Genomic DNA, 25,662 nt, shown 5'->3' on the forward strand with positions numbered 1-25,662 from the left:
TTAGACTTCTGTTCGAGGAAACTGGTCGGCATCAGGAAGGACTGCATTCTTTTCAGTACGACGCACTCTGCCCGGGCAGTGTGTGTCCTCCTGACGGTACTCAGGGTCTTCGTCGGGCACCTTTGCAGTGCCATGATATGTTCCCCACAGGTCCATAAGATTTTCAAAGCCCATGCCTAGCTTCGGCAAGTGCTGATCGGGGTAAAAAAGACCTTGCAGGTGACGAGGGTGACTTCCTCGTCCGGATGGAGTTATTTGCTGTTCCCTCCCCTTGGGGACTGCTTTGGGACGTCCCATGGTTCCTGTGTCCCCCAATGAAGCGATAGAGAAAACAGGATTTTTAGTTGCTTACCGTAAAATCTGTTTCTCTGAACCTTCATTGGGGGACACAGCACCCTCCCAAGTTGAACAGCTCGGTTTACTGTATAATATTGTTACAGTGTGGATTTGTGTATCTGTAGTTTTTATATTGTTACAGATTGCTTCCCCTACTGCTTTCTCACTAACTGAACATCCTACTTCCTGTCGGTGGGGTGTACACTGCGGAGGAGGAGCTAACATTTTTTTTTTTTCTGCATAGTGTCAGCCTCCTAGTGGCAGCAGCATACACCCCTTGGTTCCTGTGTCCCCCAATGAAGGCTCAGGGAAACAGATTTTACGGTAAGCTACTAAAAATCCTGTTTTTTTGTTTTCACATCTAAATTTTATAAAGTTGTTACAAATCACCTGTAAATTAAAAATGTTCAGTACACCACTAGATGAATTCCTTGAGAGGTCTAGTTTCCAAGATGTTGGCAGTTGTGGGGGTTTCTGCTGTTTTGGTGCCTCAGGGGGCTCTGTAAATGAGACATGGTGTCTGTAGTCTATTCCAGCCAAATTAACATTTCAAATTCCAAATATTACTTCTTCCCTTCTGAGCCCTGCCTTATGTCCAACAGTAATTTTTGACTACATGTCAGATATCACCACGCTCATAAGAAAGTGGGTAACAAATTGTAGGGTTCAGTTTTTCATGTCACCTTTTTCAAAAGTGAAAACTTTGGGGCTAAAGCAGCATTTTTCATGAAAATTTTCAATATGACAACCTAATGTTATCAAATTCTGTGTAGCACTTCTGTGTACACCCTTCAGGGGTGTAGTTGCTAAAATGGGGTCACGTGTGGGGGGTTTCTTCTGTTTAGGCACCTGAGGAGTCCTACAAATGCAACATGGCGCCTACAGTCTACTTGACTGCTGTGCCATTTGTCCAAATTGAGGTTTCTGACCACACATGGGGTACCGGTTTGATCTGTAGATACTGGATAACAAATTGTGAGGTCCATTAGCTCCTGCTATTCCTTGTAAAAATTGGGGCTAAGGCTGGTTTCAGACTAGTGCATTTTACATGCAGCGCATGGCACCGCTAAGCCCCGCCCCCCCGCCAGCCCCATCCGGTCATTTCCTCCTACTATCGCACACGGCTGCATGCGATCTGCACACCCTATCTTTTGCATAGGGTGCGCATACCGTGCGCTAGTAGGATTTTTGTGTACGCTGCCCACTTTTGAAGGTGCGCCGAGCGCACCAAAATGCAACATGGTGTGTTCGGCGCACCTTCAAAAGTGCTAAAGATAGGGTGCGCAGATCGCATGCAGCCGTGTGCGATAGTAGGAGGAAATGACGGGGCGGGGCTTAGCGGCGCCGTGCGCTGCATGTAAGATGCGCTAGTCTGAAACCAGCCTTAAGCAACATTTTAGTGGACAAATTCAATTTTTTTTCTCTCCACTTAGCATTAATTCCTGAGTAGCACCTGAAAGGTTAGAGGTATTTGAGGGGTGCGGTTTTTAACCCCTTCCTGCCATCCGACGTACTATCCCGTCCATGGGACCTGGGCCCCTATGCCCATGGACGGGATAGTACGTCTACTGCGATCAGCGGCGCCCACGTGGTGAGCGCCGCTGATCGCGGCCAGGTGTCAGCTGATTATCACAGCTGACACCCGGCACAATATGTCAGGGGTGGTCACGGACCGCCCCCGACACGTTAACCCCTTGCACACCGCGATCAAACATGATCGCAGTGTACCGGGGTTTAAAGGGAAGCATCGGCAGGGAGGGGGCTCCCTCCGTGCTTCCCTGAGCCCCCCACGGCAGCGCAATGTGCAGCGCTGCTGCGGGGGGCTCCTTTCCTGCAGGCCCCCGAATCCAAGATGGCGACGGGGGCCTTCGGGGGCCTGCAGGAAGCTGGCTTCCTCAGTGCCTGCAAAGCGCAGGCATGAGGAAGCCTTCTGCACTGCCTGTGACAGATCGCAGTGATCTGTGATGTGACAGATTAGCGATCTGTCACAGGACAGTGATGTCCCACCTGGGACTATTTAATAAAGTTAAAAAAAATTAAAAAAAGTGTTAAAATAATTAAAAAACGCCAAATAAATTAGAAAAAAAAAAAATATTCCCCCAATAAATCCATTTTTTGGAAATAAAAAAAAAACCAAAACAATAAAAGTACACATATTAGGTATCGCCGCGTCCGTATCGACCCGCCCTATAAAACTGACCCATTAGTTAACCCCTTTAGCGAACCCCTTAAAAAATAAAAATAATAAATCATTTTTTGCTTTGTTTTTTATCATACCGCCAAACAAAAAGTGTAATAACGTGCGATCAAAAAGACACATCTAAATATCCATGGTACCGCTGAAAACGTCATTTGGCCCGCAAAAAACGAGCCGCCATACAGCATCATCAGCGAAAAAATAAAAAAGTTATAGCTCGCAGAATAAAGCGATGCAAAAATAATTATTTTTTATATAAAATAGTTTTCATTGCATAAAACCGACAAAACATAAAAAAACGACCTAAATGAGGTATCGCTGTAACCGTACTGACCCGAATAATAAAACCGCTTTATCAATTTTACCGCACGTGGAACGGTGTAAACGCACCCCCCCAGCGTGCGACAGCTGCCAAACATAAAAAACGCCATAAATTGTAAATCAAACCCCCGTTATCACCCCCTTAGCTAGGGAAAAATAATAAAATAAAAAAAATGTATTTATTTCCATTTTTCCATTAGGGTTAGGGCTAGGGTTAGGGGTGTGTTGGGGTTCGGGTTGGAGTTAGAATTGGGGGTTTCCACTGTTTGGGCACATCAGGGGCTCTCCAAATGCAACATGGCGTCTGATCTCAATTCCAGCCAATTCTGAGTTGAAAAAGTCAAATGGTGTTCCTTCCCTTCCAAGCTCTGCCATGCACCCAAACAGTGTTTTACCCCCACATGTAGGGTATCAGCCTACTCAGGACAAATTGCAAAACAATTTTTGGGGTCCAATTTCTCCTGTTACCCTTAGGAAAATAAAAATTGGGGGCAAAAATATCATTTTTGTGGAAAAAAATGATTTTTTTATTTTCACGTCCGAGTATTATAAACTTCTGTGAAGCACTTGGGGGTTCAAAGTGCTCACCACACATCTAGATAAGTTCCGTGGGGGGTCTCGTTTCCAAAATGGGGTCATTTGTGGGGGTTTCCACTGTTTAGGTACATTAGGGGCTCTCCAAAGGCAACATGACACCCGCAGACCATTCCATCAAAGTCTGCATTCCAAAACGTCACTACTTCCCTTCCGAGCCCTGACGTGTGTCCATACAGTAGTTTTCTCCCACATATGGGGTGTCAGCGTACTCAGGACAAATTGGACAACAACTTTTGGGGTTCAATTTCTCCTGTTACCCTTGGGAAAATAAAAAAAATTGGGGACTAATTGATCATGTTTGTGGAAAAAATACGAATTTTTTATTTTCACGCCCGGGCGTTATAAACTTCTGTGAAGAACTGGGGGGTTCAAAGTGCTCACCACACATCTAGATAAGTTCCTTGGGGGGTCTAGTTTACAAAATGGTGTCATTTGTGGGGGGGTTCCACTGTTTAGGTACATCAGGGGTTTTCCAATCGCGACATGGTGTCCGATCTCAATTCCAGCCAAAAACGTCAAATGGCGCTGCTTCCCTTCCGAGCTCTGCCATGCGCCCAAATAGTGGTTTACCCCCACATGTGGGGTATCAGCGTACTCAGGACAAATTGCACAATAACTTTTAGGGTCCTGTTACCCTTGGAAAAATAAGAATTGAGGGTGAAAAGATCATTTTTGTGGAAAAAATATGATTTTTTAATTGTACCGCTGTACGTTATAAACTTCTGTAAAGCCCTTGTGGGTTCAAAGTTCTCACCACATATCTAGATAAGTTCCTTGGGGGGTCTAGTTTCCAAAATGGGGTCACTTGTAGGGGGTTTCCACTGATTAGGGTACATCAGGGACTCTCCAAACGTGACATGGCGTCCAATCTGAATTCCAGCCAATTTTGCATTGAAAAAGTCAAACGGCGCTCCTTCCATTCTGAGCTCTGCCATGCGCCGAAACAGTCGTTCCCCCCCACATATCAGGTATCAGCGTACTCAGGACAAATTGCACAATAACTTTTTCTGTCCAATTTCTCCTGTTACCCTTGGTAAAATAAAAAAAATTGAACCTGAAGTATTTTTTTTATGAAAAAAAGTTAGATGTTCATTTTTTTTTTTAAATATTCAAAAAAATTCCTGTGACGCACCTAAAGGGTTAATAAACTTCTTAAATGTGGTTTTGAGCACCTTAAGGGGTGCAGTTTTTAGAATGGTGTCACTTTTGGGTATTTTCTATCATATAGACCCCTCAAAGTGGCTTCAAATGTGATGTGGTCCTAAAAATAAAATGGTGTTGTAAAAATGAGAAATCGCTGGTCAACTTTTAACCCTTATAACTTCCTAACAAAAAAAAAATTTTGTGCTGATGTAAAGTAAACATGTGGGAAATGTAAGTTATCAAGTTTTTTGTGTGCCGTATCTCTGTGATTTAAGAGCATAAAAATTCAAAGTTGGAAAATTGCGAAATTTTCAAAATTTTCGCCAAATTTCCGTTTTTCTCACAAATAAACACAAGTTATTTGAATGAAATTTTACCACTAACATGAAGTACAATATGTCACGAGAAAACAATGTCAGAATCACCGGGATCCATGGAAGCGTTCCAGAGTTATGACCTCATAAAGGTACAGTGGTCAGAATTGTAAAAATTGGCCCGGTCATGAACGTGCAAACCACCCTTGGGGGTGAAGGGGTTAAAATGTTATCACTTTTTGAGAGTTTTCAATATATAGGCCTCTCAAAGTCCATTTAAATCTGAATATGTCCCTAAAGAAACCGTTTTTAAAAATTTCTTGAAAAAAAGACATCTGTTCAACTTTTAACCCTTTTAACAAAATAAAATAATGTTTGAAAAATGATTCAAATATGAAGCAGACATATGGGAAATGTTATTTATTAACTATCTTGTACAGCTTGACTAACTGGTTTACGAATAGAGAGTTTGAAAATTGCGAATTTTTAAACATTTTTCATTAAAATTCTGATATTTTCACAATCACAAGACTTATTGCCCTAAATTTACCACTAATGTAAAGTGCAATGTGTCATAAATAAACAATATCATAATCACCGGGAATACGTTGAAGCATTCAAGAGTTATTACTTCCTAAAGTGACGCTGGTCAGAATTAAAAAAACAAAACAAAAAAAAAACTGACCTGGTCAGTAAGGTTAAATTTGGCTTTGTTACTAACGGGTTAAAGCCATCATTTACTGGGAAAGATACAGGCTCGATGTATGAGCCTGCATCAAAGTCGGGGACACGTTAGCGGTCGCAAATGGGTTAAAAAAAAAAAAAAAAAAAAAGTTCTGTGAAATTTAGTCGTCTTAAAATTCGGAAGCTGTTCTCAGTAACATTGATTAAAATCTTACTGTTGAAAGGCGGTGTACTCATTTCTGCCGAGCCTCCCCTCTTAGTACAGTGTTCTCCAATAACCAAATGCACTTGTTGTTGGTGCTGTTTCTGTGTTATGTAACATGTTCTAAAGCGGAGCCATAGTCACGATTTGGCCTTTTTATCTCTGCAGTGAAATTTTCTGGATATTTGGAACATTTGGACAGACCCTTTGAAACCAATTGTTTTCTACGTAACCCTCGGCTGATGAAGCTTGGTGAAGGTGAGACCAGAATGTAATGTAGTCACGAGTATCTGTAGAACATTGTGCTGTGTAGCGACACCTGATGTCTCCTGTATTAGGGGACTTGGGCCTCTGTCATTCAGCTGAATTTTCGGGTCAGTGTGCTTTCCGTGTGCACAATGGCTGTCAGCAGGTTTTTGCCGTTTAATCTGGCAGCAGCCTGAGGTAAGAACAGAGGTTCTAATTCCAGGCATGTGTCACATGCTCAGCAGTTTGCTGTGGATTTAATACAGGAGAGAATCTGTCCCTGACTAGGTGTCATGTGCAGGCAAGTCGGGCTAATCTGTGTTGCCCCGCCCGCGCTACTGATTGGCTGCTTACTGACAATGCACTGTGTGCACAGAATCTACCAATCGGGGTTTGGGTGGGGCTATATACAGCTCAGCATTCTGAGCACTGCTTCATCTACAGCAAAAGGAACAGGGATTCTATCAAAACTGCACCAAGCTGCCCAGTAAGTGACACATCACTGAAATCAGGCTCTCTGTCCCTACATCATACATCCACTACTTAAAAAACCATCCCTCGACCAAAACTGTGCCGCTAACTATAGACCTGTCTCTAATCTTCCCTTCATCTCTAAACTCCTGGAACGCCTGGTCCACTCCCGTCTTATCCGCTATCTCTCAGAAAACTCTGTTCTCGACCCTCTCCAATCCGGTTTCCGCTCTTTACACTCCACTGAGACTGCCCTCACTAAAGTCTCTAATGATCTGCTAACAGCTAAATCAAATGGTCATTACTCCATGCTAATTCTCTTGGATCTCTCTGTAGCATTCGACACTGTGGATCATCAGCTCCTCCTCACTATGCTCCGTTCCATTGGCCTCAAGGACACCGTTCTCTCCTGGTTCTCCTCCTATCTCTCTGACCGCTCCTTTACTGTATCTTTTGCCGGTTCCTCCTCCTCTCACCTTCCCCTTACTGTTGGGGTCCCCCAAGGATCGGTTCTAGGCCCCCTCCTCTTCTCCTTGTACACTGCCCCTATTGGTCAAACAATCAGTAGATTTGGTTTCCAGTACCATCTCTATGCTGATGACACCCAATTATACGCTTCTTCTCCTGACATCACGCCAGCCTTTCTAGAAAACACCGGCGATTGTCTAAACGCTGTGTCTAATATCATGTCCTCACTATATCTGAAACTGAACCTGTCAAAAACTGAACTCCTGGTGTTTCCTCCCTCTACTAATGTACCTATACCCGACATTGCTATTTCTGTGGGTGGCTCCACTATTACTCCCCAGCAACAGGCCCGCTGTCTTGGGGTCATACTTGATTCCGAGCTTTCCTTTGCCCCCCACATTCGATCACTGGCTCGCTCTTGTCATCTGCACCTCAAAAACATTTCTAGAATTCGACCTTTTCTTACTTTTGACTCTGCAAAAACTCTTACTGTTTCTCTTATTCATTCTCGTCTTGACTATTGTATCTCTCTTCTAATCGGTCTCCCTCTTACCAAACTCTCCCCTCTCCAATCTGTCTTGAATGCTGCAGCCAGGATCATATTCCTCACCAATCGTTACACCGATGCCTCTACCTTGTGCCAGTCATTACACTGGCTACCCATCCACTCCAGAATTCAGTATAAACTTATTACCCTCACCCACAAAGCCCTCTATGGCTCAGCACCACCCTACATCTCCTCCCTTGTTTCAGTATACCACCCTACCCGCGCCCTCCGTTCTGCTGATGACCTGAGGTTAGTATCCTCAATAGTCAGAACCTCCCACTCCCGTCTCCAAGACTTTACACGTGCCGCGCCAATTCTTTGGAATGCACTTCCCAGGTCAATACGATTAGTCCCCAATCCCCACAATTTTAAGCGTGCCCTGAAAACACATTTATTCAGACTGGCCTATCGCCTCAACACATTAACCTAATCTATCCCTTTGTGGCACAGCCAAAAGTTTTACCATAACCAGATTTCCTGCATCATGTTCCCACATGCTTTATGCATCCATTAGCCCTCTGTGTCTGTACTGTCACACACTTAACATTATGGCTGGTCCATACAATCAGGGCAACTGTTACCACCCACCTTTCGTGTCTACCTCTTTCCTCATAGACTGTAAGCTTGCGAGCAGGGCCCTCTTTCCTCTTGGTATTTGTTATAATCTACTGTATGTGATTATTGTTATGCTGTAATGTCTATTGTCTGTACAAATCCCCTCTGAAATGTAAAGTGCTGCGGAATATGTCGGCGCTATAAAAATAAAATTTATTATTATTATTATTACACTGTGCTGCTCTATATTACAATGCCTGCTGACAGATTCCCATTAAAGTATTTGGAGGTTTACATGGAAAAAATTGCAGCATGCAGTTCTCTGGTGTGTTTTACATAGCGCATGAAATGGCAGGCAGGTCCTGAACCCGTCTGTGAGATGCACACCGAGCCAGTTGTGTCTGCAGCTTCTGGATGTGACTGGTCTGATATCCACAAAGGCTATATGAAGCTAGTATGTAAGAAATGAAGGCTTACATAGACTGTCCAATGTAAGTATGTACTTGTTTTTTATCCCACTAAAGGATATTTCTGTCAGTGCAACCAATATTTTTGTTTAATTGTCCCAATGCATCTATTACAAACCGTCAGATTTCTTTTTGTGAATACAGGTCCTCTGCAGACCCATGCATCTCCATAGTAACAGGCTGCGAGCGACACTGCGCAGCCGGATTCTGCAGTCATGTAAGAACATTTTGTTGTTTGCTGCGTGCTAACAGAATTGGCCCACAAATAAATGCTATTTTAACTTATTAAATCACATAAACAATCCACAATTCTATAAATCGTTGGCGATGGCCCCCACACATTCCCATATGGAGCCAGCTCAGGCTGTATTATACAGCCGCCACCTAAAGAGTAGCTGATGCGATCTGAGATAACACTTTAACACCTTACATGATGCTGTCAAGTGTGAAAGATGCCTTTTTACAACATAGCGGCCATCACCGCCCCCATGACGCATGCCAATTGATTGCCATGGTAACCGGGGACTACAGAAGACCCCTGTCAATTTCACAATACACTGCAATGCTGTAGTGTTTGGGAGCTTTGAATAGGTCATCCAGTGATCGCACGCTCACATTCCCGAATTAAAATGTAAAAACAAAAATGAAAAAATTTCCACTTTTATTCGGTCGTCCATGACAGCACCACCTGAGAGAGGGGATCCGCCCTTTAGGAACAGGAAACCTACAGATACAAAAAGGGTGGCACCTCTCCCACGCATCAGTTGGTTTTCCTGTTCCTAGAGGACAGGACTCTCTACAGATCGTCCGTCATGGAGTCGTCATTAAATACCCAGGCCGGCTGACCGACCCAGGTAGCGAGGGGGTCTCCTACCTCGGTCAGTGCGGGGTCCCTGGAAGCGCCACGGTGGGGCCGGGTAGGTCACCACGACAGTGAACGAAGCAGGTGGAGCAGGGGTCCGGTGGATGCCGTCTCCGGAACGCCAGCACCTGGTATGTATGCCCCGGGTTCCGGCTGCGCTTCCCCGTGCCCGGTCCTCCCGGTCGATGCTGGCCCCTGGCGGCGGTCATGGCGGCGTGCGCGTGGGGCTAGGAGGCATTCCGAGCAGGGGCGCTGCGCGGCTCCTTCGCGCGCGCTCCCGCAGGGCTCTGGTGAGCGGCGGAAGTGACGCGGCGGAAGGGGCGGAGCCGAAAGCGCCGATACCGGAAGTCGGGTGCCGGCCGGCCTCCGCCGCGCGCCGCGGGTGCACGCCTGTCCGGGGGTCGCGCAGCGGCCTGGATGAGGCGGGGGGGGGCCGGAGCATGGGGGAGGGAGTGTGCGAAAGGATCCCGGGTGGGTGGTGCTTTGGCCAGATACCTGCTGACCCGGACACCAGGAGGCCATAAAAGGCAGATGGGGACGCCGCTGGGGTGCTTCCGAAGGCCCCAGCGATGGATACGACGGAAGCCCCCATAGACCAGCAGGACGAGGCGCAGGAGCGCCCGCAAAAACAGGCCACGACAAAACCGCATACGAGTGGCCAGCAGAAGAAGCAGAGACGAACAAGCGACCAAAGCCGCGAAAGTTCCTCCAGAAAGGATCCCCCTGCCTCCCTCCGTGATCCGGTACCTGCTTCATCTGCATGGGTAAGAGATCTCCGTGAATGTACCCTGATGCAGTGTTCCCTTATGTTTTTTGCAGGTGAAGAAAGCTACGGGAAAACAGAAGCACAGGGAATGTGCCCTCTGTAGTTCCCCCCTACCAGATGGCCACCCTAAAAAACTATGCCAGCCATGCATACGGCAGACGGTAGGGGTTAATAAAGACAGGGAGTCCAGGGGTAGATTGTCAGGCCCTTATACTCTCCCCCGTTTATGCAGGTAGCGGAAGAGACACCTGACTTCACTTCAAACCTGAGAGAGATGATCAGGGCAGAAATTAAAGTCTTACCTCAAAGTGAACCTTCTAGGAGAAGAGAGGCTAGTGGTTCAGGCTCGGAGGCCTCAGTCGCCCCTAGGAAAGGTGACAACTCCTCGGCCTCCTCGTCGTCTTCCTCGCTTTCGGCCTGTATCCCGGCAGTCCGGTGGGCCCAGTTTCATACAAGGAAACTACAGAGCGAGGTCTTATTACATCAAAAAGTCCTTGGGGGAGCGATATCCAGGCTTTATCTAGGCGTCCTCCTTATTTACAGTTCAAAGAGGATAGGGTGATACTTAGACCTGATCCAGCGTACTTGCCGAAGGTAGTTTCTAGTTTCCATAGGACACAGGAAATAGTTCTCCCATCCTTCCTCCCTAATCCAACTAACGAGAAGGAAAAGAAACTACACACCCTGGATGTTAGGAGAGGCCTCATAGAATATCTGACAGTCACCGATCCCTGGAAGAAAGATAATGCCCTATTTATCTCTCATCAAGGCCCCAGGAAAGGTTGTAGAGCATCGAAAAATACACTAGCCAGATGGATTAGAGAGGCGATTTCAATAGCATACACCTCAAAGGGCAGGTCGCCACCCGGGAAGCTGAGGGCGCATTCCACCAGGGCCATGGCGACCTCATGGGTCTAAAGATCAGAAGTCTCCATTGACCAGATATGTAAGGCGGCTACTTGGTCCTCTCCGAGCACCTTTTATAGTCATTATAGACTAGACCTGGGTGCTTCTACAGACCTCTCTTTTGGTATAAGGGTGCTGCAGGCTGTAGTCCTTCCCTAAAGCTGATATTACTCTCTGTAAATCTCTCAGGTGGTGCTGTCATGGACGACCGAATAAAGTCTTAGTTACTCACCGGTTAACGGTATTTTTCGGAGTCCATGACAGCACCCGTATATTCCCTCCCTTTAGTTTAATTTGGGTGTGCACGTCTTTCTCTTGTATATGCTCACTGGTGATAAAAGTTTATAATTGTAAAGAATACTGTACATAAACCATGCATTAACCTTGAAAGTCCTCTTGTGCTCTGTAATCCAACTGATGCGTGGGAGAGGTGCCACCCTTTTTGTATCTGTAGGTTTCCTGTTCCTAAAGGGCGGATCCCCTCTCTCAGGTGGTGCTGTCATGGACTCTGAAAAATACCGTTAACCGGTGAGTAACTAAGACTTTCAGCTGCTGCACATGGCAGAGGAACTAAAATAAAAAGTGATCAAAATATTATATGAACCTAAAATTGTATGAATAAAAACTGCAGCTTTTCACAAAATTTTCACAGAATATTTTTTCAACCAATAAAGAATAAAATAAAATTTATACAAGTTTGGTGTGGCTTTCCGCACAATGAATTGCATAAAAGCAAAACCCCAGAAAAACAATGATGGAGTTACCGTAATTTTTTTTCACAGCATTTTCTTGTGTCAGCAGTATCGACATTCCATATATAGCGCCATCATATTTCATAGCGCTCTACCATGCATTCACATCACTGTCCCCATTGGGGCTCACATATCTAAATTTCCTATCAGTATGTCTTTGGAGTGTGGGAGGGAACCGGGGGAGAACATACAAACTCCTTGTTGATGTTGTCCTTGGTGGGATTTGAACTCGGGACCCCCAGGGTGCAGTGCTAACCACTGAGCCACTGTACTGCCCCCTAAATATTTAGATAACGGAGCAATTTATTGATAAATGATCCTGATAGAAATCTAGTTCTGCATAGTAAATATTTAATTGTGGAACAAGCGAGGAATGATAGAAAGTATGATTGCAGGATCATAGATCAGTAGCATGAGGATAGCATAATTGACGTACATTCTGTTCTTCGTAGATCACAGTACATTAAAGGAAACCTGTGAAGTCATTTTTAGCAACTAAACTGTCCCCAGTGTGTTGTTAGTGATGCGTTGTGCATCATCAACACGTTGTTTTGGATCAAAATGGCGCCGTAATCATCTCCAAAAATTACTTTGTATAGTTACATAGTACCTTCTCTTTCAGTCTTAGGGGTGGCACTTCTTTTTCTTTCAGTCAAGGGATCGACGTATTGTCAATCGAAGTTCACGCACTCTTATTGATGTTTCAGGGTGTGCCAGCGTCACGGGAATCTGCTCTAAAATTCTGCGCGTGCGCAGTGACAAGCAGATCCCCACTGGACATAATAGTGTTATGCACGTCACACGGCACAAATTTCTGTGAACTGTAATTTATAATTGACGTCTGTAATATTGGTCATTATTATTTTTTTTTTTTTTCTCTTGCAGATGTCACCCTTTTAGGTATGGAGGTCAGTGTGTTGAGCATGCAGCGTGGAGAACTGTCTCGGTTCCTTTATTCCCCTGACTATGCATATGGGACATTGGGATTTCCTCCCCTCATACCCCCAGCTGCTACTGTTCTCTTTGAGATTGAGATGCTGGACTTTATGGACACAGCAGAATCTGATTCATTTTGTGATTTACCTTTGGTAAGCGTTATAAGAAATCACAACATTATAGTATAATTATAATTAATTTCATTAATGGTTGTATAAGAGGGGAAGAGACTCTTCTTTTTTTTTTTTTTTTTTCAGCACCAGCAGTCGAGTTTTCCCCTTGAAAAGGTCCTGAAAATTGCTACTACCGAAAGGCAGTTTGGAAATTACCTCTTCAAACAGAACAGGTTTTATGATGCCAAAGATCGGTATAGGCGGGTAAGCCGAACTGTACTTTCAGTAGGATGGCTACAAGGATAAATGGTCCTCTGTGCACTAAGACAAGTGTTTTGTACACCAGTGTCCGCAAACCGTGATGTCAGATATGACAAATTCATTAAGGGTTGTGTGCATCTCACGGAAGTTGGCGCATGTTTCAGCTGCCATGCAGCATCACAAGAAATGTTCACTGTTCTGTCGTAATTTAGTGTCATTAAAGGGGTCGTCCACTACTCGGACAATCCTGCAGCCAATTAGTGTTTCCTTCAGACAAAACTGACATATGGAGGAAGTCAGAGAGAGCCGCAGCTCTCGGTTCGTCTTTTCTCCGTTTCATCCCAAGGAAGTGAGTGAAGCGCATGCTGTTATGCAGCAAGGTTTGCAGTGACATATTCAGCAGCCGCTTCACTCACTTCCTTGGGACGAAACGGAGAAAAGAACTGAGGGCTGTGGCTGCTCTCTGACTTCCTTTGGATCCCAGCTTAGCCTGAAGAAGGTGAGAGTGAAGTGGCCTCTGATTGGCTGCAGGGCAGTCGTGACATAATGTCACGTGAACCCCGGGAGGCTAAGCGCATGTCTCTAAAATGGCACCAGAGGTGAGAATAGCTCTTGATATTTTATATGGGGGGAAATCTAGTGATTGGGAAGGGGCTATTCCCATTCTGCGTGGGTGGTCACATGACATTGTGTATGCTTGCAGTCACGTGCTGACTAGTCTTACAGTTGTGCTCAAAATTTTACATACCCCGGCAGAATTTTTGCTTTCTTTTCCTTTTTTCACAGAAAATATGAATGATGGCACCATAACTTTTTCTCCACTCATGGTTAGTAGTTGGGTGAAGCCATTTATTGTCATACTACTGTGTTTTCCCTTTTTAAATCATAATGACATCCCAAAACATCCATATGACCCTGATCAAAAGTTTACATACCTTGGTGATTTTTAGCCTGATAACATGCACAGAAGTTGACACAAATGGGTTTGAATGGCTACTAAAAGTAACATCTTCAGCTGTGACCTGTTTGCTTGTAATCAGTGTGTGTGCATAAACGCTAAGTGAGTTTCTGGGATCCAAACAGACTCTTGCATCTTTCATCCAGCCACTGATATTTCAGGATTGTGAGTTATGGGGGAAGCAAAAGAATTGTCAACGGATCTACGGGAAAAGTTAGTTGAACTGTATAAAACAGGAAAGGGATACAAAAAGATATCCAAGGAATTGATAATGGCAGTCAGCAGTGTTCAGACTGTGATTAACAAATGGAAAATCAGGGGCTCTGTAAAAACAAAACCACGGTCAGGTAGACTAACAAAATTTTCATCCACGACTGCCAGGAAAATTGTTCAGGATGCAAAGAAAAACCCACAAAAAACATCAGCTGAAATACTGGACTCTCTGAAAACTAGCAGTGTGGCTGTTTCAAGATGCACAATAAGGAGGCACTTGAAGAAAAATGGGCTGAATGGTCGAGTCTCCAGAAGAAAGCCATTACTGCGCAAATGCACAAAGAATCTCGCCTACAATATGCAAAACAGCTCAGAGACCAGCCTCAAAACTTCTGGAACAAGGTGATTTGGAGTGATGAGACCAAAATTGAACTTTTTGGCCACAACCATAAACGCTACATTTGGAAAGAGGTCAACAAGGCCTATGAAGAAAGGAACACCATTCCTACTGTAAAGCACAAAGGTGGATCGCTGATGTTTTGGGGATGTGTGAGCTACAAAGGCACAGGAAACTTGGTCAAAGTTGAAGGAAAGATGAATGCAGCACCTTATCAGCAAATACTGGAGGCAAATTTGCAATCATCAGCCCGAACCTGCACATGGGACGTACTTGGGACGTTCCAACGTGACAACGATCCAAAACAAGGTCAAGTTCACCTGTCATTGACTACAGCAGAACAAAGTGAAGGTTCTGGAGTGGCCATCTCAGTCTCCTGACCTCAATATCATTGAGCCACTCTGGGGAGATCTCAATTGCGCAGTTCATTCTAGACAGCCCAGGAATTTACAGGAACTGGAGGCTTTTTGCCAAGAAGAGTGGGCAGCTTTACCATCTGAGAAAATAAAGAACCTCATCCACAATTACCACAAAAGACTTCAAGCTGTCATTGATGTTAGAGGGGGCAATACACGGTATTAAGAAATAGGGTATGTGAACTTTTGATAAGGGTCATTTGGATGTTTTGGGTTGTTTTTATGATTTAAAAAGAGAAAACACAGTAGCATGACAATAAATGGCTTCACCCAACCACTAACCATCAGTTGATAAAATGTTTTGATGTTATTATTCATATTCTCTGAAAAAAGGCCAAGAAACAAAAATTCTGCCAGGGTATGTAAACTTTTGAGCACAGCTGTATCTGGCTTGTCCCAATTCATTTCTGTTGAGAATCAGAATAAGCCTAGTCTACATGTGACCACTGAATAGCATGTGAAAATCCGAGAATTGTGACCGCGTGCACACCACATGCTGTTAAGATACGGCATAGAGTGGCTGCAGACTTTTTTTCCCCAAGCCTGGACAACTTTTAATTATCATTCTTTTTAATGTACCATTTAAAGACCATTTGCACACAATACATAGATTATAGTTTGTATTATTTCACTCAAAGAAAACCATCAAATGGTAGGGTCAACAACGTATTTTTGGACCTTGTGTGCTATCCATGTTCTCAACAAACAGCGCATGGACCAATGTTAGCCTTTGATCCAGTGCACATGGATGACTTTCCACACAAATCTCCGGTCTGTGTGAGAAAAAAAATCACAACTAGTGTGGATTGACTTACAGACCAGACTAGTGCATGTGAATAGCATACAGCTCCTGCACCCGTACGAGCACACAGCCAATCACATCTGCAATTTGTAGACATGATGGGCTCAATTTTTACTACACTTTCTGAACTTGGCCTAAGGGCTAACTTAGTTGTTCATACAAAACAGTATGAGCATGAACTGGCCGTGACTCTCTCGACCTGAGCGTCACAGTCTCATAGACATGCATGAATATGTCACGCTCGGGTCAGGAGGCCTACGGCCATTCCATGCATTGCAATCTTTGCTCAGACCGATTTGCACGGACGTCTGAAGCAGCCCTTAGAGTTATTCTATAATGATAGCAATCCATGACCATCGTGTTATTCAAACAGGAATTGGATCCCCCTTTTCGCACTTCATTGGGGGACACAGGATACCATGAGAGTATGCTACTGACAATAAGTTTGACACTAAGAAAAAAAGTAAGCTTTTCTTCAGCAGGTTACACTTGCCTACAGGGCCGATTTTGGACTAAATGGGGCCTGAAATTCTTACTCGCATTATGATATTACCAGTACGTCCACCATTGATAGCCTGTCAAATAAGACATGAGAATGATATCCGCTAATCATGCATCCCACCATATTTGTGTAGATATGACGTCATTAGCTCATGTTACCTCCCGATGGAACAATGAGCGGTGCTGGACAAGCACTTTAAATTTAAATCAAAATTCTGTTTTCTTGCTTTTACTGGTTCTGTCTGTTTTCCCACCTTTGGGACACTTTTTGTACATCTCATGGTCTCCTGTGTCCCCAGTGAAGCAATAGAGAAAAGAAGATTTTGGCTACTCGAGGTAGCATCTTTCTTATAGCCTTCAATGGGAGAACAGCACCCTTCTCTTCTTGTGTCTCTGTTGGGACACTGATTCCTTATCTATTTTACTTCTAAGGGTCCCGTTACAACGATACAACCTGGTAAGGATCACTGGTACGTCGCTAGTAAGCAGTCAAACAGGCAGATCTACTCAACGACGCAGCAATGATAAGGCGATCCGTATAACTATCTTGGCGGTCGTTGGGACCTTGTCACACAGCAGCTATTCTGACGACTCAGACCTTGATAGGCGAGCTTCAGCGTTGCCTTTTCCACACCCCTCTGCTCCGATTGGTGGCCACTACTCCACTATCACTACATGGTTTGCTTCAGCGTCCCTGTCTGAGTCGTTAGTGCGCTATTTATTCGTGGATCCACAGTTACTGACACGGGGACACGTGATTATTATAACTGTACATGTTAAATGTTATGATTGCATATAATTGATAGCTGACCTATAAAAGGAAATGCTACAAAGATCCTAATTTGAGACCACCAATCGGAGCTGAGGGAGCGTTGAAAAAACAAAGCAAAATCTCGCCTTCTTCCCTGAGTTCTGAGTCGCCAACGAGGTCGCTCGTCGTTGTTATGGCATCAAACACAGCGATGCATGCTGGCCAGCGGGACACCAACGATCAAAAAATGGCCCAGGACATTCGAGCATGATCAGCTATATCGCGGTGGGGGGCCGGTCGCCGCTATGTGTCACACGTAGCGAGATCGCTGGCGAGGTCGCTGTTGCGTCACAAAACCTGTGATGTTTCAGCGACCTTGCTAACGATCTTACTATGTGTGAGGATATGTGCAGACGATCAGTAAATGCTGCAGGTTGGACGCTGTACACTTGTGCAGCGTCCAGATGTTACAGCATAGTGGATGGAATTTCGAGAAATCCCATGGCCCACTATACGTCCAGAGACATCCGCGAGTCAACCACGGAGACGGATATGCGGCACGTCTCTCCACACCATGGCATGTCAATTTCTCTTGCTGATACGCAAGTCTCCTTAAGATAAATTTCACCCATACAATGTATTGGACGCGGTGAATCCGTATGGTTCAGTGAACACACGCAGATTCACCTGTGTTCAATAGACGGCAGCGCTTTGGATGCAGCGAACATGTGCTGCCACTTCCGGACCGTGTGCACATACCCTAACAGATTGGTTCCATTAAGCAGATGTAACCTGCATGAGCATACACTCATTGTCTCCTGTGTTCTCCAATGAAGACTTTAAGAAACAGATTTTATGAGGAGTACCCAAAATCTTTTTGTTGATGATTTTTTTGTAGATCACTGAGGAGTTGTATTCGCTGGACAACATTATTATCTGCTAACTTGTAAAATTATTGAATTTTCCCATACAACAGGCATCCTCATGTCTGTCTTGTGAAGCTACTTCAGAGGACCAGAATCCCCAGCTTAATGCCGCTCGTCTGCTTGTGTACATAAATCTGGCACTTGCATATCTGAAGCTGGAACGTCCTACTAAAACTCTGAAATGGGGAGAGAAGGCTTTAGCAATAGACAGTAAAAACGTAAAAGCTTTGTTTCGCTGTGGACAGGTATGTATTGGTAGAGATGACATTGGTGCTTATGTGTCTGGTTGGTAATTTAAAGAATCTACAAATTGATGATAAAATAATTCTCATGAATGCCTGCTGTACAAAATTTTGAATTTGCTTTTCCTAAGGCCTTATTCAGACGTGTTTTTTTTGTCCCCACCGTGTTCTATCCTTGTTTTTACGTAATAGATAGAACACGTACTCATGTCTGGGCATGTCATTATGTTTGTCTCCTTGGCAGACTGTCCTATTTGTAGGTCAAAATCTTCGATTCGAGTCAATGGGTTCATTAAGGGGAAAAAAAACGTGCACTCAGATTCCATCAAAGGGTATGTGCTCACCACATCTTTTAAACTCGGGCGAACCTGTCGAATTTCTGAAGCAGAAGACTTTATAGCAGGGGTGAGCAATTAATTTTTCCAAGGGGCCACATGAGAGACCGTGACTGTTGTGGAGGGCCGAACCAATAGACCAAAATTAATTCTGCTCAATATTAATATCAGTATATTATAATTATATTATTGATAATTTTATTAATATTAATTGTATCACTTAATATTGAGCTTAATTAAGTATGCTGACCTCCCCCTATATATCGTTTGAACCCGAGTACAGCCCCTTCTGTATATCTTATGAGCCCCCCAACAGGCCCTTATGTGCGGCATGAGCCCCACACAGCCTCCCCCATATGCAGCATGAGCCCCACACGGCCTCCCTATATACACTGCATGAGCCCCACACAGCCTCCCTATAAAGAGCATGAGCCCCACACAGCCTCCCTATATATATTGTATGAGCCCAACACAGCCTCCCTATGTACACTGCTTGAGCCCCACACAGCCTCCCTATATATACTGCATGAGCCCCACACAGCCTCCCTATATATACTGCATGAGCCCCACACAGCCTTTCCATATACTGCATGAGCCCCACACAGCCTCCCTATATACACTTCATGAGCCCCACACAGCCTCCCCATATATGGCATGAGCCCCACACAGCCTCTCTATATACACTGCATGAGCCCCATACATCCTCCCTATAAAGAGCATGAGCCCCACACAGCCTCCCTATAAAGAGCATGAGCCCCACACAGCCTCCCTATATATACTGCATAAGCCCCACACATCCTCCCCATACACAGCATGAGCCCCACCCAGCCTCCCTATATATACTGCATGAGCCCCAAAAAGCCTCCCTATAAAGAGCATGAGCCCCACACAGCCTCCCTATATACTACAGGAGCCCCACACATCCTTCATATATACACTGCATGTCGCCCCCATAGCCTCCTCATGTGCAGCATGTCGCCAACTTATGCAGCACCATGTGCAGTATCTTACCCCCATATGCAGCACCATGTCACCCCCCCCCCCCCATGTGCAGCACCATGTCACCCCCCCCACACACACACACACGTGTAGCACCATGTCACACCCATAGCCTCCCCATGCCCACCCAGACATCCCATACACATGGGGGAACAAAAAAAAAAAAAAACACCACATACTCACCTTGGTCCCGTCGCTCTGCTTCTCTCTCTTTTCCTCCTGTGCGCTGACTCTCTGCAGTACACAGCTGACGCAATGAAATGATGACACCACGTCAGCTGTTTCACATGCTGATTGGTGGAGGAAGTGGCAAGAGACCCCTCCTCCACCAAAGGAGTCAGCGGTGCAGCGCAGATGGAGACAGTGAGAGGACGGGCACCGTGCGACCCGTGGACCTCTGGTTTCCAGCCCCACGGCTGTTTTGTTCGCACTTTGCCCAAGTCTGCGCTATAGGAAAATGGTGGTGCTTTCCTGAAGAATCTTTTGTTTTTACTGCATTTTTATATTTTTTTTAACTTGTATGTGTAAAATAAAATAGTGAGACTTCAAAGCAGAAGCCGCTAGAAGGATGGTAAGATCAATTCTTATAACCATGATGTGACTTTACAAATGTGAAACAGTTAAATGAAGCTCAAAAGACTGCACAGATGCACAGCAAGCAGTTTTTACATTGGAGTGCTTATGTTCATTCTTTTCAACATTTGTTTAGCATTATTTTCAGGATTACGGACGGTACAAGCATGAAAATACATTATACCCTCAGTGTCTTTCAGTGCTGTTTTTTTTGTTTTGTTTGTTTTTTATATTGTTGTTTGTTTTTTTTGTTTTTTTTAGTATTTTATTGGGTAGAAGAACCTTAGAAATATTTTTTGCATACTGGAAAAACGAATACCATACTAATGTGTAAAAATCGACACACAAACATACCAAAAATGGCTGAAAATTATTTTTCATCTTTGTGACCTGTTGAAATGGATAATATAAAATACACTGGTGGTCACTAATAAACAATACCCTCAGCAGCTGATATCTAGACAGACTTTGTGCCAATTCTGTCACTGAGCAAAGGACTATAGTATTCAATTCAATGAAAGATGCCGCGCCTAAGGGTGTAGGGTTAAAATCAGAATAATAAAAGTAGCATATCATTGCTATAGTTAGCAGAGGGGCATGCCATATGAGCGGTCTCTTAAAATATAACCTTGCCACTCGTTGAGGCAACTAGAATGTACCAGTTTAAAAGGTCTAAGGGTATGTGCACACGGTGCGGATTCTGCTGCGGTTCCGCAGCGTTGCTGCAGGTCCGCAGCAGATTCTGCTGCGCTGTACAGTACCTTTATTTCCTATGGAAATTAAAAACCGCTGTGCACATGCTGCAGATTTTTCCGCGGTTTACAATCCGCAGCATGTCAATTGTTTGGTGCAGAAACGCTGCAGTTTTAGGCTGTGTGCACACGCTGCGGATTAGGTGCGGATTCATCCGCGCGGATTTTGTAAAATCCGCAGGTGAAACCGCAGGTCAAAATACCTGCGGTTTTACCTGCGGATTGCTCTGCGGTTTTGCCCTGCGGTTTTTCATCTCCTCAATGGAGGAGATGGCAAACCGCAGCAGAATCCGCAGAAAGAATTGACATGTCAATTCTTTCTGCGGATTGAAAACCGCAGATAATCCGCGCGGAAAAATCCGCACCGTCTGCATTGCGGTTTTTGATTCCCATAGGGAATCATGGTACTGTACACCGCAGCAAAAACTGCTGCGGGTCCGCAGCGGCCAAAACCGCTGTGGAACCGCAGCAAAATCCGCAGCGTGTGCACACAGCCTTACACCTCATCCATTATGAGGTGTAAAACCGCAGGGAAAAACCGCATATAAACCGCAGGACTTTTGTCCTGCGGATTTACCTGCGGTTTTCTCTCCAAAATCCGCACACCAAAAAAACTACGTGTGCACATAGCCTAATGGACAGTGCGCAAGATCCGATGCCCAAGGTATGGGTATATGAAAGGTATACTTAAGCCCATGCGGCCAATAACTCGCCCTGATTCTGGTAAGCCACCGATTGTGAACTGCAGAGTTCCGTCCGAGCGTGTGGATTGGGATGGGCTGGCGGAATGTGTTCCTGCAGCCAGCGATATTACAAGAGTACGGAGAAGCCGCACAGAGCCAGGGGCGCCCCAGCCGGTGGCGTCCCTGGATACCAGTAGAAGGGAAAAAAATGACTAACAGTGCCTGGTCGCATGTGACGTCACAGAGGCTACGGAGTGGTGTTGGGACCAAAAAGGCTAACCAATGCCGTTTTTTTTTTGTTTGTTTTTGTTTTACATCTGCCCTACGTTTTCAGACATATAGGCCTGTTTACTTTGTGCTTTTTTGTAATCTTTACAAGTGGGTGTGGCTCACAGGGAAATAACGCAGAGCAGCCTAAAGACAGGCCCCAAAGAATCCTGTGAGCACCGACTCCTTGTGAAGACCATAAAAATTAGTACTAACTATAAAGGCTCATATCTCTGGAACCGCATGGTGGATGTTAAAAAGAAAAATACAAAACGAATGCTCAGGAGCAGTGGGAATCTAAAAAGGGCAAAAACTTTTGACCTGGTAAGGCTGCTTTCAGACTTGCGTTAGGAGGCGCAGGGCCGCCGCTAACCTCCGCCCCCCGGCCACGCCTCCTCTGGTCAGTTCCTCCTCTGGGCGCATGACGCTGCATGCGACCGGCGTACCCTATATTTAGCGTTGGGTACGCTGGCCGTGCGCTGGTATGTTTTTGCCGGCGCATGCGCCCTTTTTGCGCTACGCCAACGTGTGCCAAACGCACCGTGTTGCATTTTTGTGCGCTCAGCGCAGCGCAAAAGGCGCATGCGCCGGCAAAAACATACCAGCACACGGCCAGCGTACCTAACACTAAATATAGGGTACGCCGGTCGCATGTGGCATCATGCGCCTAGAAGAGGAGCTGACCGGAGGAGGTGGGGGCGGAGCTTAGCGGCGGCCCTGCGCTGCGCCTCCTAACGCAAGTCTGAAAGTAGCCTAACAGATCTTCTTTAACCCCTTCAACTTTAGAAATATCTATACATCATGCAAGGCAAGGACTTCCCTACCAATGAAATATATATACGTCATGGCGTTCATGTGACCACCATAACTTACCGAACGGTGATCACTTGATGGTGCTTTTTGTTTCTGACAGCAGGGCACCAGGACTCGATGCCACAATGGGGGGAGGGGGGTTGTCGGCAACAACAATTGCTGTGATTGGCTGTTAAATTCACAGCAGTTTCAGGCAATGAAACCAGCTTATGATCGGTGCTGTAATACCATTGATCATAAGCTGGTGGTAGGTAACGGCAGCATCACCAGCCCCAGCACTGATTGGTGCGATCGGATGATTTTATTTTTCCTTTTTTAAATTTAATTAAAGTTACACCAAACACTGAACCCAAACACTTAAATAAAATTTGGTACACGCACATGAAAAATAGTCCCACTAGTCCCAAATACAGTATTCAGCTGAGGAGACACGCCTGCCTTGTCTCCAAGACTGATAATGAGGGAGAGGATGCCACCTTCCTTTATTTTTCCTCCTCCTCTTTCTCAAGTGATACCAAACCACCACGCAGACGCCCAAGGGCAGAAAATGACCTAGTGCCCACCGTTGATGTCCCCCCTATGGACCTCTCCTTCGGAAAATTATGAGCCATAGATTCCTAGTTTTGTTGCGCAATCAGGAAGACAGTTTGACACCACAGGCCTCACAGAAATTGACTTTCTCTTTCCCCCATGACGGCACCACGGAGAGAGAGGGATCCGCCCTCAGGGACAGGAAACCTACAGGTGAAAAAGGTGGTACCTCTCTCCCACATCAGTTGGTTTCCTGTCCCTGACGGGGAACCTACAGCGCGTACCTGGAGTCGTCGCAGGATCCGGGTACCGATCCAGACCGAAGCAGGGACCTCAACAAATGCAAGAACAGCGCCAACACCAACAGCGCCAGCGTGACTCTTCCCAGCAGCGCAGCAGCAGCGGTCACACGAGATCGCGGCGCAGCCAAAGCTCCACCATGGCGGCGCAGCCAGAAGTGGATGCAGCATTGGAGATAATCCCTACGCCTGAGACGGGGCGTAAATGCACAACCAAATCTAAACATGTGGTATGTGCTAAATGCATGGAGGAACTACCCCCTAAATGGGAGAAAAAGCTCTGTGCGGCTTGCATAGAGCAGACAATACAGGAAGAATCCCCAGGATTTGCCTTAGACCTCAGAACGTTAATGAAAACTCAGGTCGAAGACACCCTTAAGGGGGCCAGGACCTCAAAAAAGAAACGCCGGTCCAGGCATAGATCCCCAGAGTCGAGCACCAGTGAGTCGGAAAACGAACTATCTGACTCAAGTGATTCATAATCCTCTTCATCAGAAGGGGGACGCAGCTGCTTTCCCATTGAGGATACTGACGCCCTGGTAAAGGCGGTGAGGACAACTATGGGGCTGGTAGACGACCGGCCCAAGAAATAATGTTCGGAGGGCTAGAGCAAAAGAAACGGAGGGCTTTCCCGATTTAATGAGAAAATCCACTCCCTCATCAAGCGAGAGTGGAAAAAAACAGACAAAAAAGTCCTCCTAACACCAAAGAGGAAATACCCCTTTGACAACCCGGCCTGCTCCTTTTGGAGCAAAGCTCCTAAGTTAGACATAGCAGTCGCAAAGGCCTCTAAAAAGTTTGCCCTGCCCTTCGAAGACATGGGCACCCTGAAGGACCCAATGGACAAGAAGGCTGAAACCTTTTTAAAAACCGCTTGGGAAGCAGCAGGAGGGGGGCTAAAGCCAGCCATAGCAGCCACATGTACAGCACGGGCCCTGATGGTATGGCTGGACCATTTAGATTCTCAAATAAAGGAGAAGGTCCCGAGAGAAACGATACAGAGGTCAGTTTCTGTAATGAAGGGAGCAGCAGCATTTCTGGCGGATGCGTCGGTAGACTCAACCAGACTGGCGGCCTTTTCAAATGCCGCAAGACGCGCCTTATGGCTGAAATGCTGGCCGGGAGATTTGCAGACAAAAGCCAAATTGTGCGCAATCCCATGCGAGGGGGAATTCTTGTTTGGCCCAACACTGGACGACATCTTAGACAAGGCCGGGGACAAGAAAAAATCCTTTCCCGGGTTCCCCAGCCAGTCATACAAACGTCCCTTTCGGAACAGGAGGTTTATGCAGCGGAAGCCCCCAAAAGGGAACAAAGAAGGTTGGGAGGACAGAAGGAGCAAGAGTAAGGGATATATGTTTAACAAAAATCCCGACAGCAAGAAACCACAATGAAGGTATTCCCCGTGTCGGGGGAAGATTATCATACTTTCTCCAGGCCAGGGAGAAGATATCCGCAAGTTCTTGGATACTGGACATAATAAAGGAAGGCCTGAGGCTAAAATTCATCTCCCTTCCAAACAACTCTTTCATAATAACCCCTCAAAGGTCGTCACAAGAGCAGCTGGCTCTACAACAAGAAATAGCGAACCTAAAGGAGAAAAACGTATTACAGGAAGTCCCCTACCAAGACAGGGGCAAAGGCTTCTACTCCCCTCTTTTCCTTCGCAAGAAACCAGACGGTTCATACAGGGTGATCATAAATCTGAAAAGGCTGAACAAATTTCTAGAAATCCATCACTTCAAAATGGAGGCGATAAAATCTTGTATAAAAATGCTTCCCCCAGTTTGCTTCATGGCCGTATTGGACTTGAGGGACGCATATTATCATGTGCCTATTCACAGAGACCACAGGAAATACCTCAGAGTGGCAGTAACGATTCAGGGGGAGTTAAAACATTATCAGTTCAGAGCCCTCCCCTTCGGGCTAGCCATTGCTCCAAGGGTATTTACAAAGGTAATGTCGGAAGTAATGGCCCACATAAGGGAACAAAACATTCTGATAGTCCCATACCTGGACGATCTCTTAATAATAGGGGTTACCTCTCAACACTGCAAACA

At 45.5% G+C, this 25,662-nt stretch overlaps 1 protein-coding gene across 1 annotated transcript in view; it reads left to right on the forward strand.

Moving 5' to 3' along the window:
- Positions 1-25,662, forward strand: part of FKBP6 (FKBP prolyl isomerase family member 6 (inactive)) — a 45,985-nt gene that overhangs the window by 11,439 nt on the left and 8,884 nt on the right. Inside the window, exons 3-6 of the mRNA XM_073565746.1 lie at positions 5,963-6,052; positions 12,720-12,922; positions 13,028-13,147; positions 18,159-18,353. Of these exons, the coding sequence (XP_073421847.1) occupies positions 5,963-6,052; positions 12,720-12,922; positions 13,028-13,147; positions 18,159-18,353 (608 nt within the window). The remainder of the gene's footprint in view (positions 1-5,962; positions 6,053-12,719; positions 12,923-13,027; positions 13,148-18,158; positions 18,354-25,662) is intronic.

Source organism: Dendrobates tinctorius, unplaced genomic scaffold (genome assembly GCF_039654945.1).
Source record: "Dendrobates tinctorius isolate UK_male_01 unplaced genomic scaffold, ASM3965494v1 ptg000016l, whole genome shotgun sequence".
NCBI classification, from domain to species: Eukaryota; Metazoa; Chordata; class Amphibia; order Anura; family Dendrobatidae; genus Dendrobates; species Dendrobates tinctorius.